Source organism: Eptatretus burgeri, chromosome 10 (genome assembly GCF_056783735.1).
Source record: "Eptatretus burgeri isolate ZD-2024b chromosome 10, Ebu_testis_v1, whole genome shotgun sequence".
Classification (NCBI taxonomy): Eukaryota; Metazoa; Chordata; class Myxini; order Myxiniformes; family Myxinidae; genus Eptatretus; species Eptatretus burgeri.
This window is the reverse complement of record NC_140970.1, coordinates 67,895,682-67,915,382: the sequence shown is the minus strand read 5'-3', so window position 1 is coordinate 67,915,382 and position 19,701 is coordinate 67,895,682. Positions and strand designations below refer to the sequence as shown.

The 19,701-nt window shown below is 47.7% G+C and overlaps 1 protein-coding gene across 1 annotated transcript in view; it reads left to right on the top strand.

The window, feature by feature from the left end:
- The first annotated feature begins 13,521 nt into the window (after window positions 1–13,521).
- LOC147018769 (pre-mRNA 3' end processing protein WDR33-like) overlaps window positions 13,522–19,701 on the top strand; it is a 139,856-nt gene continuing 133,676 nt past the window's right edge. The window contains exons 1-2 of the mRNA XM_085900095.1: window positions 13,522–13,675; window positions 18,920–19,159. Of these exons, the coding sequence (XP_085756221.1) occupies window positions 18,956–19,159 (204 nt within the window). The 5' untranslated portion in view covers window positions 13,522–13,675; window positions 18,920–18,955. The remainder of the gene's footprint in view (window positions 13,676–18,919; window positions 19,160–19,701) is intronic.

Below are 19,701 nucleotides of genomic sequence, written 5' to 3'. Positions count from 1 at the left end.
GATGGCTGATTGTAATAAGATGCAAGTGTGTAGAGCTGTCAAACTTTGATATTTATTGTCATATATCGTATTACATAAACATTATATGCATGTCACAACACTGTCTATGTCTATCACTAGTTGGAGAGCTTTTCTTGCCTCCTGAGGCATCCCAAAGCTTTTGCTTTGTCACTTACATTGAGGACATGAGCTTTCAATAGAATGTTAGCTAAAGTAGTACATTCAGCATTACTACAAGCTAAAGGTGCATCCACAGAGGATAACAGCTCAGCAAAATGAAATCGGCAACGCATTTTATTGTTGTCATACAAATTAGAGGCATTATGTACAAAAAAGACGGTTGACATAGTCGGCACACTCAATCCACCTCTATTCAAATTATCTAGAAACTCAGATGACACCTCGTTACCATCTTCATCATCAATGATCTCCTCCATACTAGTGCTATCGCCATATTTATGAACAAGGTGTCCAACCAAATAAACTAGTTTATGCTTTAGGGCATCGTCAGACCCCAAGAGATCCTGAGTGTCTTGAGGAGTAATCTTGTCAATGAGTTCACTTCGCTCATCTGGATTTATGGAAGTTGTACAGTTCTTGTCGCAATCAATCGCACGAGAACTAGATTCGGGCATAATGTCATGCTTAATGAGTGTTTGCAAATTTACAATTTTAGCTGCAGCCATAATGTCAACTACGTCAATGTAGAAGTTTCCACCGCTTCTTTGCCTGGCCTGGCGGAAAAACTTTTCCAAGGCTTCATCTTCAAATATAGCAGGAAGAACGTAGTCAAAGTCTTTCTCTGCCAGAAGATGCAGCTGCGACAGAAGGAAGGTGAAATGAGGAAGCTCGTGTGCCTCAGTCATCCAACAGAGCTGGCTTATTACAAGCTGAAGAATTTCCTTGCTTGTGCATTCATAGATGTTTACCTGGTCAGTTATGGATCTAATCTGGGACCATTTTGAGAGCAGGCTGTTCTTCTGCAAAGGAAAAAGTCGTTTGGGAACCTCAATGCCATCTTTCTCAACTTTATTCAAGAATAGAAATCCAAATGGTGAGTGAACTTGTTGGAAATGAAAGAACTGCTTGGCAGTTTGTCCAGTAGCATCAGTTCTTGATAGGTAACGGTTTTCCTGGTCTTTTATGACATTAATGCCAGGAAAATAGGAGCTGATTTTAGCACAGAAGTGGTTGAAATCTTGGATATTGTCTGCAGCCTCATCAGCTGCCTGCATCTTCTTAGCTCTTGATTTTGACGTAGAAGATGATGTTGGGCGTGGAGCTGAGGTCACCTGCTTCAAAGCTGATTTCGGTACTCCAGGAAATATTGATGGGGGTTCTTTTGGTCGTTTGCCACCCCTAACTGATACCCAATCACAATTGAAATGTGTCTCACAAATATATATATATATATATATATATATATATATATATATATATATATATATATATATTGTTACGGATTCGCGCCCGCCGGCGTGCTGACGGCCACGTAACTCGAATCGCGGCACGTCGCCCACCGGACGGACAATCCAGTCATGACCCTCTCGGACTAACGCCGGGAACCAGTCACGGGTGGACCTTTCGGTCTCACCGCGATCGAGCCAATCAGCCCCCGCGTGGGATAGGGTTGCTCGCCAAATTCGACCTACCTAAGTACCCACACGGAGGGTAGACCGGGCGATCGCACCTCGCCGCAGGTCGACTTCGGACACGGGCCACTTAAGCGACCCGTTCCGTACTATCGGGATAACCGAGCGGTGTTATCGTCGGCCTCGACGGTTCGATTAATTATCGGGCGTATTCAGCCCACTACCAACCCTTTACGTGAAGCAAGATGAGGATTCAATGAAAGAAATGACGAAGCGAAGCGGGAAACAGTTCAACACAAAGCACATTTATTCGCGATGAACGGAAAGCACACATATTCAATTCCACCAAAAGCACATAGAAAAGGAAAAGAAACACAATGCAATTTTACACAAAAAGCAAATGCGACAATGCAGATCTAATACCGATTACGCGAGCACACGGCAACACTTATACAATTTTACTTCACAGACGGCGCCGACAACACATACCCAAAACCAAGAAAAAGAACACCCTCAAGGATGAGGCGGGCCTGAGGCCGAGACCGGGTCGGGCCTACCTGTCTGGTGATGAGACGCGGAGCGGCGATGGTGCCTCAACTCCGCGGGCCTCGCGGACAGTGTCTGGTAGGGGGTGGGAAAGGGGCCCCCTTGGTCGCACTATCTCAGCGCGGGGGGAAACAGGAGGGGGTTGCTGATGCTCGGGGGGAAGGAGGATCTCTACTCTGCCTCGAGTCCCGCGACGAGCGTCTCCACCTCGACCAGGTCGCGCCGTCGGCCTCCCTGGTGTGCAGCTCCCGGCACGACGCGAGCACCCCCTCGTCTGCCCTCGCCGCCTCTCCCCAGCTCCGTCCTCTTCGCTCCGACTCCAACGCACACGACGACGACGACCAACTCCTTCTTGCTTCTTCTTCCCAACTCCACCGACTGCGAAGTCTTAACTCTCTTGACTTGCGAACGCGGTCGCTTATATAAGCCCCGTGGCTTCGCTCTCTCATCTTTGACCCCCTGCCTTCGACCTTTCACCTCGCTCCCCATTGGCCCGAGAAAAAAGTGGGCGTGAATGCATTTTGATCCATAAATTTGCATATAGCGATTGCCCTCCAACGCCCTGGAGGCGGGGCCAAATCGCCCCTCGCTCACCGATAGGACGGAACAAAAGTGGGCGTGTGTCGTTTTTGATCCGTTTTTGAAGTGGAAAATCCGTGGTTTTGTACACGCTGTTCGGCGCGCGCCCTGCACGAGTCCAACACCGGTACCCACAAGCGGCGCAAGAACGGTGGCGATGCGACGGTTGCGAGGTGTGACGTGAAGCGGCGCCGCGGTGGGTGGTTGATGTTGTGGTTGGTGGTGGTAACAATGGCGATTGGTCCAAAATAAAGATAGTAAAAGAAAAACGGCTATCCTGAAGAGTCGCAGCACGCATAAATGACATGTATTCCCACTAGACAACGGGTTTGGGCCTAACTACACATATACTTACCGAGATACCTCACCTAAGGGACCTGAATGGTGGTTTGCGAATTTGGTAACCACAACACTACCCCCTCCCCTTTTTACAGACTCGTCCCGAGTCGTCAAATTTTCGTGTGCCATCATGTGTAGTTTTCCCCTAGTACATTTTACCTACGGATCCCTGAGTGCGACATTCATGGTATTCGTGTCCCCAAAATAAATAACCTAAGGGCTGCGTAACTACCTAAACAAACTCACTCACACGGACGACTTAAATAAAATTGCCGGCGCTAAGACAAACATGCCGGGGGCGCACTCATATGTACAGTACATCTTAACCTTAACTTACAAATTTTACACTAAACCATGGCCCAGGATCAATGAACCCTGCAAAAGAAAAGCAGTTAGCAGGGAGCCAGGCTGCCCGCATGCAGTCTCTGGCTCAAAACAATGCAGGTGACAGGGCACGTGGCTGGCTGCTCACACGCAGTCCAAGGCCTTCCCTTTTGAACTGAACGCAGTGAACCACAACGGTGCATGGGCTGCACAAACGCAGTCTCCGTGCCAGCTCAAGTGGCACACGCAATGAACACAACGGATAGATGGATGGACACAAACACGGTGCACGGGCCGCCACTGCAGGCCCGTGTTGTAGCTGCCAACAGGGCAGTTCTCGCAGCTTGCAAACTGTTGCCTTCTGATCCTGGCGCACATGGAAATGAACAGGGGGGGCAAAGCAAAAATTGAACGGGGCTAGTGAACAGGGGCAGTGGGCATGGCATGGCAAAGGAAGCAGGCAAACACAGCCCGCAGAAGAAGGCCGCTGCAGGCAAACACAGCCGGCAGACGAACTGGCCGGCACAGGCCTTGAAGAAAACAGCCAGCCGGCAGATGAAGTGGGCCGGCACAGGCCTTGAAGCAAAACACGGCCAGCCGATGGCACAGGCCTTGCAGCAACACAACAGCTGCCGATGAAGTGGGCCGGCCTCTGCCTTGCAGCAACACAGCCAGCAGATGAAGCTGGCCAGCCTTTGCCGTTCAGTGGAGGTTGGTGGAGGGAGTGCGGTGGTGCTGGCCACTTGGAAGGCGGGCTCGGACCTACCTACCTGTCTCCCTATCGCCTTTGCCTGTCACTGTACATACCCACTCCCTTAATTTGTCAAACCCCAATTTAGCCCCAACTTATTTTTTTGTTGTTTTTATTTTTACTTCCCCACTATAAATCGTCCCCTAACCCCCTTTATCGTCCTTGTTCGGCTAACCTATCCTGTCACCTAGCCTACTCCCAACCCCTACGTTCCCTTCCCGGAGGGGAACAAGGGAGAGCTAGCGTCCTGTGTCGAGGCCCAATGAAGCCTCAGAATGGCCTCCCCAGAGTTCGGCGATCTATAACCAAAGTGGGTCCAGCGGCCCACAACGAGAGCGAGGGGATGGATGGTGCGGAGGGGTACATCTCCTAATCTACCCTAACCATTTAACTCTTAAACTACCCCGAGGCTTTCAACAAGCGCCTCTCGCTTAAACTATTGGTTCTAACAACCCAGATTCCCGTCGCCTGTGTTGGTGTCCCCACAATTTCGGGCCTCGCCCCCCAATTTTCTCTCCGTGCCCTCACACGGTCTCATGGCTGGGACACGTGGCCCCCTTTGGCAGGCACGACCCTCTGCCGAATCTCCCGCTATGGCACCCCCGGGCACTACACTGCCTCCGAGCCTACCAGCTCCCTAACACCGGGGAGTGCCCCCCATGGCACCTCCCCTGAAACGCACACGTGGCAGGCTGGCTTCCCAGGCCCCTTTCCGAGGGTCACCCTTGCCCACAACACTGCCCACGCGGCTAATGGCGCACCGGGCCCCCGCACCAAGCAGGCGCACCCGTGCCCACTACTCTATCCCGGCCCCCCATGGGCCCATGGCCTACCGCGGCCGACTAGCCTGGTGCCCGGGGTACCCACTCAGCGATACTCACCTTTCGCAGCCACGCTCCCAAGCCCGTCAACAGGGCTCCTGCACCCCTCCAAATGGGTTTCGAGCCTACATTCCCACCAACAACAAAACGACCTCCATTTTTCAATTTGACTAACCCAGCTAACTCACTTTACTCTGACCCCGGGGTCCCTTGGGCGGGAGTCACTCCTCCCCCCAATCACTCATCGCACCATGCATTCCCCATTCACTCCACACACACAGACCCGCTGGCCTCACTCACTCACCAAGCACATGCTTCCAATTCACTCCCCAACAACTCTTCAACACACACACCACTGAACTCTGCCATCCTTCTAACTACACCCCCTAACTAACTCGTGCTCCCACGTCGTCCCTTATACTACAGCACGTTCCTTTTAACACTACGTAGCTAAACTACGTCCTCGCTACACATCCACAAGTCTGTCACTGTTCTCAAATGTCCCAAAAAATTATTTACCCAACCTAAATCTGGCTACAATCCCTCTAACTAATCCATTCCACGGACTCCATGAGGACTTACCCCTGCCCCATGGAGTCGGTCTAACTAAGCTAACCCTTCCCCCTAACTAGTTTCCATCCTGTGCCCAGGGTCAAGGGGTCTTCCACCCCTTGCCCAGGAATCCTGTGCACCCGAAAGTGAGGCTTGCTTTTCCTTTTTTTTTTTTTTCCATGCGCATCACCAGCGCGGCAACTCGCGCACTTTGCACCTGCCCGTGACGTCATGCAGCTGCACGTGTTCCTCGTCCCTCCTTGGACGGTACCATCCGGCAGAGATACCCCTCCTGCCGGATTCCAACCCCACGTGCAGCCATGGCGTCACCGTGCGCATAAAAAAAACACAAGCCCCACGTCTCGAGGGGTTCCCCACGCGAACACATGTGCTTTGCCCGTTGGAGCTTAACACACACGATCGCGTGGAGAACCCGTCCGGTCCAAATCCGTTTACCTGCCTAAACTTTGTCCGTCCGCGGGATCGGCAAATCCACCGCGTGCGTTTCCGGACCGGGACTTCACTCTCGCAAGCGAGCACGTGGTGGTCTCGTGCGTTGCACAGCACGGACCGCGTGCTCACTGCTGGGCGAACCCGGCACGGTCCCCGAAATAGCTACAGCCGCTACTCGGCTTTCTTTCTTTACATGTCACCGTCGTCGCCATTCAACCCACGCACACCTGCGTGTTACGACGCTCACAGTCCACTCCATCACATTCACACCGGGAGACGCGGCTGTGTGCTCCCGCATGCCAACCGACATCTCCCTCACATACCGCTCTCTCACACACACGGTCTCCCTTGCACTCGGCCGTTCACTCACGCGTGCCTCACTACTCACACAAACCATACTACTCACACACGCGGGGGCATTCAACCGCTGTGCCTCATCCACATACCGTGCCTCACTCATACACGCGGGGGAACTCAACCGCGGTGCCTCATCCACACACGCGGGGGAACTCAACCGCGGTGTCTCATCCATACTCCGTGCCTCACTCACACACGCGGGGGCACTCACCCGCGGTGCCTCATCCACACTGGCCGTTTCATCCACACACACGGCCTCACTCACACACGGTGCCTCACCCACACACGCGGGGGCACTCACCCGCGGTGCCCCATCCACACTCGGCGTGCTGGGAAGCACGTACTCTGGCACCATCGCCACCACACCACTCACACACGGGGTCGCTTCCACACACGGTGCCGCACTCACACCTTGCACCACACACACAGGGACAACCACACTGGGGATTCGTGTCCCCACAAGGGTCTCCGGGGCCTCTACACCCCCCAAGCTCTCCGTGCACCCGTTCGCAGCACTCGTCCCCTCAACCTCGCAAAGCACCACCGAACTCACCTGGTCGTGACTCGCCTCAAGGGGGCATACTCCCTCCCCTCGTTCCTGGAGGAGGCCATCCAGGTGCTCGCACTGGGTCTCTACCCAGTCCGCCAGCTCACGCTCATTGTCCTCCACTACTTCCGTGTCTGTGTGTGCGTCACTTACCCCGTCCAATTCACCCTCTATCTCCCGTGTCTCTATACATTTATAAGTTTCTGTCGTCGTCACCTCGTGTCTCGTCTCACACGTTTTGGTCTCCCCATTTAATTTTTCCCTTTTGGTCACCGTCGATTCCTCTGTCACGACCCTCGCCCAACACGCCCCCCGAATTATTTTTTTACCCGCCTCCACCGCGGGCCTGTCAGCCGTTGCACCCCCTTCCAGCTCGTTTGCTCCCACACGTGGAGTCGCCATTCCTATCTCCCTGCTGACGGCCTTCATGCCCGCCTGCAGGCATCGGCCCATGTTCTGCGTCTCACCCCGTAGCTCTTTCATTTCCTCCTTCATGTTTGCTTCCATTCCGTTTATTTGCTGTGTATTCGCATTCATCCTCGTTTTTACTTCATTTGTATTTGTATCCATCTTTTCGTTCATGCCTTTCATTTCGTTTTTCATATCCGCATTCATCTTTTGTGCATTCGCATCCATCTTCGCTGTCATTTCCGCATTCATTTTTGCCAGCATGGTGATTAGCTGGGCCATGTCGGGTACGCTTGGGTGAGCCGTTTCGGCAGGGGTTGGGGAAGGGTTTTGGTGGAGAGGGGGAGGGGAGGTGTCATACACCGCGGCCGCTGCCGCACCTATTTCGGGCTCTGGGTTCAGTTGGACGAGTTCATGTTCCTGCACGGGCATTCCATCCTGGGCCATGGATCCTACACATTCTACATCCATTTCTAATACCCCCGGCTCCCGCTCGCCTTGAGACGCCATCTTGCTTCTCGTGAAGGGTTAATTTCGCTCGCTCGTAATTTGGAGGGAATCGGGGGTCGCTTCTCTCACCCCTGGACCGATTCCCGTGAATTTAGCTGGAGACAGGAGAGCCCGTTTTCCTGTTCTCCGATACCAGTGCCGCGAGGAGGGCGATAAGTTTATATCCCACTCCTGACACCAGTGTTACGGATTCTCGCCCGCCGGCGTGCTGACGGCCACGTAACTCGAATCGCGGCACGTCGCCCACCGGACGGACAATCCAGTCGTGACCCTCTCGGACTAACGCCGGGAACCAGTCACGGGTGGACCTTTCGGTCTCACCGCGATCGAGCCAATCAGCCCCCGCGTGGGATAGTGTTGCTCGCCAAATTCGACCTACCTAAGTACCCACACGGAGGGTAGACCGGGCGATCGCACCTCGCCGCAGGTCGACTTCGGACACGGGCCACTTAAGCGACCCGTTCCGTACTATCGGGATAACCGAGCGGTGTTATCGTCGGCCTCGACGGTTCGATTAATTATCGGGCGTATTCAGCCCACTACCAACCCTTTACGTGAAGCAAGATGAGGATTCAATGAAAGAAATGACGAAGCGAAGCGGGAAACAGTTCAACACAAAGCACATTTATTCGCGATGAACGGAAAGCACACATATTCAATTCCACCAAAAGCACATAGAAAAGGAAAAGAAACACAATGCAATTTTACACAAAAAGCAAATGCGACAATGCAGATCTAATACCGATTACGCGAGCACACGGCAACACTTGTACAATTTTACTTCACAGACGGCGCCGACAACACATATTCCCAAAGCAAAAGAAAAGAGAACCACCCTCCAGGATGAGGCGGGCCTGAGGCCGAGACCGGGTCGGGCCTACCCGTCTGGTGATGAGACGCGGAGCGGCGATGGTGCCTCAACTCCGCGGGCCTCGCGGACAGTGTCTGGTAGGGGGTGGGAAAGGGGCCCCCTTGGTCGCACTATCTCAGCGCGGGGGGGAAACAGGAGGGGGTTGCTGATGCTCGGGGGGAAGGAGGATTTCTACTCTGCCTCGAGTCCCGCGATGAGCGTCTCCACCTCGACCAGGTCGCGCCGTCGGCCTCCCTGGTGTGCAGCTCCCGGCACGACGCGAGCACCCCCTCGTCTGCCCTCGCCGCCTCTCCCCAGCTCCGTCCTCTTCGCTCCGACTCCAACGCACACGACGACGACGACCAACTCCTTCTTGCTTCTTCTTCCCAACTCCACCGACTGCGAAGTCTTAACTCTCTTGACTTGCGAACGCGGTCGCTTATATAAGCCCCGTGGCTTCGCTCTCTCATCTTTGACCCCCTGCCTTCGACCTTTCACCTCGCTCCCCATTGGCCCGAGAAAAAGTGGGCGTGAATGCATTTTGATCCATAAATTTGCATATAGCGATTGCCCTCCAACGCCCTGGAGGCGGGGCCAAATCGCCCCTCGCTCACCGATAGGACGGAACAAAAGTGGGCGTGTGTCGTTTTTGATCCGTTTTTGAAGTGGAAAATCCGTGGTTTTGTACACGCTGTTCGGCGCGCGCCCTGCACGAGTCCAACACCGGTACCCACAAGCGGCGCAAGAACGGTGGCGATGCGACGGTTGCGAGGTGTGACGTGAAGCGGCGCCGCGGTGGGTGGTTGATGTTGTGGTTGGTGGTGGTAACAATGGCGATTGGTCCAAAATAAAGATAGTAAAAGAAAAACGGCTATCCTGAAGAGTCGCAGCACGCATAAATGACATGTATTCCCACTAGACAACGGGTTTGGGCCTAACTACACATATACTTACCGAGATACCTCACCTAAGGGACCTGAATGGTGGTTTGCGAATTTGGTGACCACAACAATATATATATCTCCTTTAAGCACCTCAAGCTTTCTTTCTCATTTGGCATTGCCAATATCCATCTCTTCCTCTCCTCAGGATCTTTTGGGAAGGATATGACCTTTACATAAGGCGTCCCATCATAGTTTCCTCTACAACCAAAGCAGCTTTGGTGACAATATTCCACATCAAAATAATGACGTGGCATATTGTCAACAAAGCAGGAAACAACACAAAGATCCTGTGAGATCACCAGCTGGACAGTTTCTGAAAGAGAAACAAACAAAACAAACATTAGTTAACGATGATAGAAATCAGCAAGTAGGTGCAGTAGGTGCACAATGTCATGTTTTGTCATAGACTTTACAAAAGTTTTCCTCTCTGAGTTAGACACAAAAACGGGCAAAAAATACCAAAATTCAGTAATTTGACCTTGAAATATGACCTTTTGACCTTGAAGATGACTTCAGGTGGTGTTGAAAATGACACTATTGAACTCGCCATCCTCATAAACCCTTATATTGATCCCGAGATCATGTCTCTCACCCTTCTAGAAGTCATTTCAGCCCCGGACTCAAGTTAATCCTTCAGACTCAAGTTACAAGCCCCGAGCATTGGAGGTTCCAGTCCTTCTCTATAGGAGTCTATGGATCTAATTGAAACTTGCCAGGAAAATTGCTGGGGCCCTGTGGATGTGCCTTTTCAAGGTTTGATATTAATCGGATAAGTGGTTCCTAAGTTATGGCCATTTATTTACCAAACCAATGACAGGACACGGTGCTATGACATCACAATTGACGTCACAATTCTTCTACTTCGTTTGATATGACGCCACAATTGACGCTGGGGATCTGAGTATGTGCCTTTTCAAGGTTTGATATCGTTCTTCTTCATCCGTTTCAGCTGTTTCCCAGGTTATGGCCATTTATTTACCAAACCAATAACAGGGCACGGTGCTATGACATCACAATTGACGTCACAATTATCAATTAATTAATTATCGACAACCACGACAACCACATTAATTATCGTGCATGTACGGGCACGCGTGAGCGAAGGAACGGCCTGTGTGGTTGTTGTTTCTGGCACGCGGTTTGAAAGTTGTTTTTTTTTTTGCACGTACGACCACGCACGTACGACCACGCACATACAGCCACGCACATACAGGCACGCACTAGTATCATAAAAACTATAACAATGCTCTTTTCAAACCGGCGGAAGAATAAAATCAAGGGGGGAAGGAGAAAAATAGGGGCAACATCCCTGGACGCTCACCTCGTAGAATAATGATACTGAGTGGAATCAGCAAAATGTACCAATGAACCAATGTTATAACAAATACCTATTTTGGAGGGAAACCCCGCTCGCTCCCCTAAATTCCTTTCGACCCCGATTTTAGTTAATCTGCAATTTAGTCAAGTGAGCTTCTGCGATCGAGCAGTGTCCGTCAGTCAGTCAGTCAGTCAGTGAGTCCGTAAACAGTTCAGTCGTTATTGCTTGAACCAAACACACGATTTTGATGAAACTTGGCCACAAGCTTAATATCTCATGCCTTAAAAAGGTTTATTGACCGCATCAAAATCTGTGCTCATTAAGGGGCTCTACAGTGGGTCCCCCCCTAAAATAGCTATATTTTCTCTTCTCCAAAACTACACACACGATTTTGATGAATCTTGACCACAACCTTTGTAATGTATCAGGCAGGGAAAGCAGTTTGAATGCACCATCAATCTTTTATTGTGCTCCACACACAGAAACCTCAGGACCATCCATGAGGCCGGCCTCCTCATGCCGCCATGTTCCCGCCTCGCGATGACCGCACTTCCAGTTCATCTCATACATGAACACATGACAACCTTCATCACCTGTGATGTACCAACGTGTACTGACCGCATCAAAATCTGCGCTCATTAAAGGGGTCTACGGGTTGGGGTGTGAGTTTGACTACCCCCAAAAATAAATAAATAAATAGGTATTTGCTTTCTTCTCTGAAACTACAAACACAATTTCTATGAAACTTAACCATAACTTTCATCACCCATTTTGTACCAAAGTCTGTTCATGCCATTAAAAAATCAAGTTCTGAGGGGGTGTGCTGGGGGGGAGTTCCATCCATTGGGACCATACTCTGTGCAGAGTGTTGGTGATGCCTCAGCAGTCTCCTTGGTTATTGGGCACAATCCTGGACGGGTCTCCACTCCGACACAGCATGAAGGGGGAGTTGAGGTCTCAAAAATTGAGTTTGAGTGAGTGTTGCTCCTGATCCAGGTGAACTTCAGGACAGGCGGTCTCATTTTTAGATCCTCGTGGAGGATCTCTAAGTCTTACTCACGTTGTTGTTCTTGTGCACTTTTTTGTTTCACAGCCTGCAGTTTTCATCGAAACTTCCTGAAACTTGGCATATATATGTACAAATACCCTGTGCAGACAGTAATCATCTCCGATTTTGAAAATTCCTCCGAGAAAAAAAGTTATGATGTCAAAATATCTCCGCTAATGGAAATCGCCTAAGAAATTATCTCCGAAACTAGGCAAGCTTTTTGAATTCTGTTTGCAGGAATCGAACAGGGCATTAGCAGAGATGAATTACCGCACATATGATCCATCACTATGACGTCATATCAATTTTTATGACGTCATTCCTATTTTTTGACATGTTTTGTTTGTTTGTTTCACAGCCTACAGTTTTCATCGAAACTTCCTGAAACTTGTCATATATATATATATATATATATATATATATATATATATATATATATATATATATATATATATGTAAAAATACCCTGCGCAGATAGTAACGATCTCCGATTTTGAAAATTCCTCCGAGAAAAAAAAGTTATGACGTCAAAATATCTCCGCTAATGGAAATCGCCTAAAAAATGATCTCTGAAACTAGGCAAGCTTTTTGAATTCTGTTTGCGGGAATCGAACAGGGCTTTAGTAGAGATGAATTACCGCACATATGATACATCATTATGACGTCATATCAATTTTATGACGTCATTCCTATTTTTTTACATTTTTTGTTTCACAACCCAGAGTTTTCATCGGATCTTCGTGAAACTTGCCATGTATATGCAGAAAGCACACGCGCAGGCAGTAACCATCTCCGATTTTGGAAATTCTTCCTAGAAAAAAAGTTGACGTCATAATATCGCCGCTAATGGAAATTGCCAATACCATTATCTCCGAAACTAACCAAGCTGTTTGAATTTTGTTTGCGGGAATCAAGCCGGGCATTAGCACAGATAATTTATCGCAAACCTGATACATTACAATGACGTCATATTCGTTTTTATGACGTCATCATTAAGAGGACGAGGATCTTTGGTCATTTGAGCTTGTCATTTAAATAGTGTGAACAAACCGCAATTGTGTATATAGTTCCTGAGAAAAGAGCAAATACCTAAATCAGCGGACAACCACCCCCCCTCCCCGTGGACCACCAATTCGACCTCCATTTTTTGATGACGTGAACAAACTTTGCTCCATCACGAGTGATGAAGGTTGTGGTCGTTTCATCCAAATCGTGTGTGTAGTTTCAGAGAAGAAGCTGCAAGTGTTTAATGACGAACAGACGACGGACCGTTCAATAAGGTCCCCAGAACTATGTTCCAGGTGAGCTAATCAAGTGGGAAGTGGAATTTTGGTCGGAAAATATTCACCTCGAATCACGTATCTGCGTATATTGACGCAAACGCGATTCTCGTTGTGAGGAGTAGCAATATGGCGGACGGAGCGCTTCCGGTGGCTTCAGAACCGCGCCACCAATTAATGTTCGGCATCTTATCCAGTCAGTACAGAGATAAGTGGTTTAAAACTCATCGCCGAGAACGTAAACTGAGGAAGAAGAATAATAAGAAGAAACAAAAAAGAGAAAGAAGAAGTGGGGCAAAAATTTCCAAGGACAACAACACCGTTCAATGACGTCATTTCCTGATCTTGATGCCCTCAGCCATCGAATTTAATGCGAAAAGCTGTGGTCGTGCGAGCCTATGCGGTTTCTTTTAAAATGTATCGGTATGAAGGAAGTTGTTGCAAGATTTCAATAAAGTAAGTGGCTGCTATCGTTGTGTTTCGTGTCTTTATTTAGCGGCGTAATCAAAGAGATGGGGGCGCGACGTGCAAACAACAACGTGAGGTATTGGCCGCCATGTTTTTTTCCCCTTTTTTTATTTAATTTTTTCTTCGCTCAGCGGCTTCGACTTGCGTTGTATTCTCGTCCTTTTGTTGAGTTCCAATAAAAAAAAAACAACTTGTATTCTGGACTTTAATTTTGAATGTATAGTTTTTGTTCATCAACATCAAATTTATTTTTTCATCGTTCCTCCTGGTTTTTTTTTTTTTTGGTAGGCCAGAGGCCTTCGTCAGTTGGTTTTGAACGACACAAAGATTGTGTTCCTTTCTTTAACTTGATACATTGACTTGCTTTCGACGACGCCTTGGTTCTCTGTTGAAGCTGCGGTTCAAACTCTGCGTTTGCTGCGAAATATGTGAGTCGTCGTGGTCCAAATGTCTTTACCCTGAAATAAAGACTCGTTGGATGTTTTGTTTGGGGCTGTGGGAGATGCATTAACCTGAAGGAAAAACGGTGATTTAAAACGTTAAAACCCGAACCCTTGATAACTTCGACATATTACAGGAATGTGCTTTCAGTTTTAACGCCATTATTTCTTTTTCGTGCCACTGATCTTCATTAAAACACACACTGGGCTCGAAATTGTGAATCATTTTGAAGCATCGAAGCTCGTTATGGTTTATGCAAGTTCCCATTTGTTTAATTTTAATTTATGTTTTCAGGTAATTGAGAGAAGCAAATTTACGACTGTGAATCCCACCCACCACCAACCGGAGTTCCCCCTCCCCCCCACCCACCACCAACCGGAGTTCCCCCTCCCCCCCACCCACCACCAACCGGAGTTCCCCCTCCCCCACCCACCACCAACCGGAGTTCCCCCTCCCCCACCCACCACCAACCGGAGTTCCCCCTCCCCCACCCACCACCAACCGGAGTTCCCCCTCCCCCACCCACCACCAACCGGAGTTCCCCTCCCCCACCCACCACCAACCGGAGTTCCCCTCCCCCCACCCACCACCAACCGGAGTTCCCCCTCCCCCACCCACCACCAACCGGAGTTCCCCTCCCCCCACCCACCACCAACCGGAGTTCCCCCTCCCCCACCCACCACCAACCGGAGTTCCCCCTCCCCCCACCCACCACCAACCGGAGTTCCCCCTCACCCACCCACCACCAGCCGGAGTCCCCACCCACCCACCCACGACCAGCCAGAGTCCCCACCCACCCACCCGCGACCAGCCAGAGTCCCCACCCACCCACCCACGACCAGCCAGAGTCCCCACCCACCCACCCACGACCAGCCAGAGTCCCCACCCACCCACCCACGACCAGCCAGAGTCCCCACCCACCCACCCACGACCAGCCAGAGTCCCCACCCACCCACCCACGACCAGCCAGAGTCCCCACCCACCCACCCACGACCAGCCAGAATCAAAACAAGTTTTCAATAGATATGCCATCGCCTTTGCAGGCAGAGTGGTGGAAATGCCAACAATGGAGTTGAACAACAAGATTGAGGGAGATTTGGGCAAACATTGGGTATGGGAAGGAATGATGGGTAGGAAAGGATGCATGGGGTGGACAAGATGGTACAGAAGGGACCTCACAGGAAAGAAAAACTGGAAATTTGGAAGAAAGAAGGCTTAGGGATAAAGGATGTAGTTTAATGGGAGGTAGAAAAAGATCATGATTTTAGATGGGAGAGGGGGGTGATCTGAAATGGTGGTGAACTGGGCTTGAAGATCTAGATGGCATAATGAGACACTTTCTTCTTCCTTCACCATTATTTCCCCTTCTGAGAATGTGAGATCATCCAAATGCAAGATACTTGGTTAACTCTGACATCACTGTAAACAGACTCTGCAATCATCACAAGGGTCTTTGATTACTGTTTGGTCGAACTGGCTTACCTTTGTCTTTTCTAATGCAATAAAGTATTGTCAATCTTCTTTACATTTTAATTCTTATTGTTGTGGAAGTTGGTACCCTTCAAAGTGATGTTTGTATATGTTAATGATGTTCACCCAGCACTTGTACAACTCTTGTTTTAATTGTGCCACGTAACTGAGGAAATAGCTGCATTTTCATCTCAATGAATTGAGCTGTCAGAAATAGCTCACTGACCTGAATATAGACCAAACCTTAGTCTTCACCCTGGATTTTCACCCCAAATGAAGATTTAGTATCGATCAGCAGACAAGTATTGGATGAAACAAGTCGTGGACAATGGATGAAATGGACAGAGTTGATTGAAGTGAAAGCACAAAATGTCAGTCAGCTCCTGCTTCCTACGGTGGTTAAAATACCTCGATTAATGTCTTGTTGATTTCATCCATTGGATTTTAATGTTTAAATTTTGTTTTTTTTTTAATCGAACTATAGCCCTCAGGTGTTCTGGTGTGTGTGCGTGCTTGTGTGCCTCCAAGCTTTCCTTTGAGTTGTCTAGCCTGGGTTCAAATCTCGACCTGGCTATAAACTGTCACCTTGGTATTTCGCATGCAGAGCGATTATTCGCCATGCGAGTCTTCCATTAGTAGGACGTTAAGCCGGAGGACCCCTTTGCCAGCACTGGTTGTTGGTGGACTTAAAATATCTCACGGTGTCTCTTGGGAAGAGTCGGCAAGTGAATTCCTGCATCTTGAACAAATTACAAATTCCTGTCACTTTTCCATCAAGGGTCACCCCAGACTAGCCAGTTTCTGAAAGACTGCACAAAAACTTTCCCTGGCTGACCTCACAATAAGGTTGGAGTAGTAGTAGTAGTAGTAGTCAGCAGCAGCCATGAACAATAGTCAATGGAAATGCCATCTCCTTTGTCTATTAGGTTCAATCCAACATTTAAGCTTTGTTCATCTTTTGCCCTATTAACTGTCCATTCACACTTACTTGCATGTTCATGTGAGGTGTATACTTTTCCTTGATTTATAATTTGTTCTCTTTGATGCCATGCTCAATTTGTTTTAATAGTTGGACCCTTCCATTCCACTTTCAGTTTATAATACCTTAAGCTCTTCCATGAGCCATGACTTCTGTATACCAACGTGCATGTTGGGTTATCAATTTTGTTTTCGGCCAATAATTATCCTATCCTCCCTACCCTCAGATGTTCAAATCCAATTTTCTTTTTTTAAATGGAATCTTATCAAGTCAGAAATTCTTTTTTTTTGTTTTTTATGTTAACCTCTTTACCAAGCAAGATTGATCCTAAATGTTTCAGAACTGCCATAAGAGAGTTTTCCATCGGAAAAACTGCGTAAAGAAAAGGTTTTGTGACAAAATAGTTTTATTGTACTACCATCACCGGCAAGTTGAGAGAACATGAAAACATTAGCAATTTTGGACAAGCAAATGACCCATGAACATGCGCTTTCAAATAGTGTCATCATGACATTTTTGTTTTTTGACATCGTCGAGCTCTCCTCATGCTATTAGGCAACCATTTTGGTTGTTTTGTCAACTTCCCTTTTGTTTAGAAAGACCGTAAAGATGCATATTGTCAGATGGGTGAGTTGTTAGTGAGCTGATGTTCAACAGTGAGTTGATATACTTTTAATATTTATCCATGCTCCTTGTCGAAAGACCTTTTTTAATAAAAATTTTTTTAATCATAGGATCATTAGTATTGCATCGTCAAAACAACTGATCATCCTGCTCTGAACCACGATCAGAGCGGAGACCAACAACGGTGAAAGAAATTAAACATTTACTTCCTGAGCCCCGTTGATGTGCACAAGAGAGTATTATATTACGTAGAGAAATACCCATGATGAGTTGTACTGATACCATTGTCAAGTTAGATGGCATGATGGTGGCTGGAAAAATAAAAAATCTATATATTTTTTTGAAATACAAAATCAGAATATAATTTGATAAAAATGGGTAATTGGGGTAATTATACGTTGGTGTAATTCATGATTTCTGATTGTAATTATGGGAAATTTGGCTTCATCGGGACATCTTAATTTTTCCTCCGCCACCAAAGGTGGCCAAAGGTTACGGTTTCACCCTCCTGTCTCTGTCTGTCTGTCTCTTTCTGTCTGTCTGAGAAGCAACACTTCTCTGAATCTACTTTTAAATATTTTGTTTTTCCTTTTAACACAGTTTTATTAGCTAATTTATTTGTGTATATTTGAAAATTCAACTTAACTGTTTTCATTTCTTCTCGTTGAACATTCATTTTCAAAAATATTAATTATATGTTATCCTAAAGGTATGTGTGCGTCCTTTGTGCTGTCAGTCCTGGCTGCAAATATCAGATTGGGTGTATACTGCCCTGGTGTTTCATAGGTAGGGCGACGCATCATTGTGTGTTCTGTCTGTCCGTCGGATGGACGTTAAATCGGGTGTCCCATTGAGCATTGGTTGCAAGCAGATCTTGTATCTTTGATAATGAGGAAGCGAGTAATTACCAGCATCTTGAGCAAATAAATTCCTGCACTTTGATGAAGTTCCATGGACAAGGTGTGCGCGCGCGTGCAAACATATTGGTAAAGGTATATGCTCGGTTTTAAAAGTGAGATTGCATTGTCTCTATTACCGGACTATTGAAACAGCTGAGGTTATGGACCCACTGTTGGAGAGGTCCTGAACTGGAAGGATCAAAACGTAGATGAAAAATGGAGCCCAGCTGATGATCCAGGCAGTCAAAAAGATCAGTCACTCGTTTACAAGTTAATAAGTAGTTATTTTAGGCATACAACTATTTAGCTGTTGCTGTTCAATTAATTGTCAAGGAACAGTTTATTTAAAAAAAACAAAACCTGGTGGTGGTCTGTGAGACTTGACAGTAAGTTGTGTGTTCCTTGGCATCAGCAAAATTATTTCGAATCTTTTGTCCAGATTCATGGCAATTTATATAATGGGGTGCATTGGGAGAAATTTTTGCTTGGTACCTAGTGTTCTCAAGTCCTTAAGTTGTTGCATTGTGTGGTTTCAATCAAACTTGACATTATGAGCAAAAGCAAACTTTCGGTACATGTGGAATGGGGCGGGGGGGGGTAGAGGTGGGGCAGTGAAAAAAAGAAGTCTCATGTGGAACCAAAAGTAATTTTGTGCATTGCCTTGAGATGCTATGTTAAAATCTGGGATTGGATTTTTATTTTATTCTCTGGTCCCACCCCCTATTTTGTGCCAAGTTGTCTATTGCATTCAAAAGTTTTGATATCTCTTCATTGTTTCCATTTTATTTTTGTACTCAGCTGATTTTTTAATCCTTCTAGGACCATTAGTGGACCTTAGTGCAGGGGTCTTTCCTAATGGCTATGGAAATGACGTCGCCACCACGCTTCTTCCACATGCCCAAGTTCCAACACCAAGGCCCTAAGCATGTTGTCTACAAGCGGTCTGACTTTGGCCATCATGACGTTGGCCAGCAGGTCACATTTGATGGCAAACGTATGCGGCGTGCCGTCAACCGTAAGACGATCGACTACAATTCGTCAATAGTCAAATATCTGGAGGTCAGTCATAGCAGTGATGGTTGCCCTCCGTGACCTTGGACTGTGATCGGTGGCGAAACGTTACTAAGATTTCTGTACATCTCAATAAAAATACATTCTGCCTTTTGCATGCAATGTAGTATTGGTGAAATGTCTGCTCACATTGAGTATTTTAGCTTGTGTATTATGTGAAGGCTATTCTTTTATACTGTGCAAGAGTCATTTGTTTCCACTGTCTTTCTTTGTACCATTTGGGTTATGATGAACATTCTGGAATTATTTTCACCTGTGGAATTGGTTTTTATGAGTTGCAATAAAATGTTGTATATATTTACTGGACACAATGTACATTAAACAACAACAGTCGAAATAGGCCAAGTCTCACCTCATCCCAACTCTGCAGAATTCCGTGATATTGGGAACCAACTGGTATATAAACTCTCAGCTTGTTTAAAAAAAAACCCGTAAAGATCGAATGTTTTCTTGAAAGTGTTTATCTTTATTCGAAATGTCTAATAATTACTGTTAAAATGTGAAATGCTGAAGCTATGTAGTAGTATTCT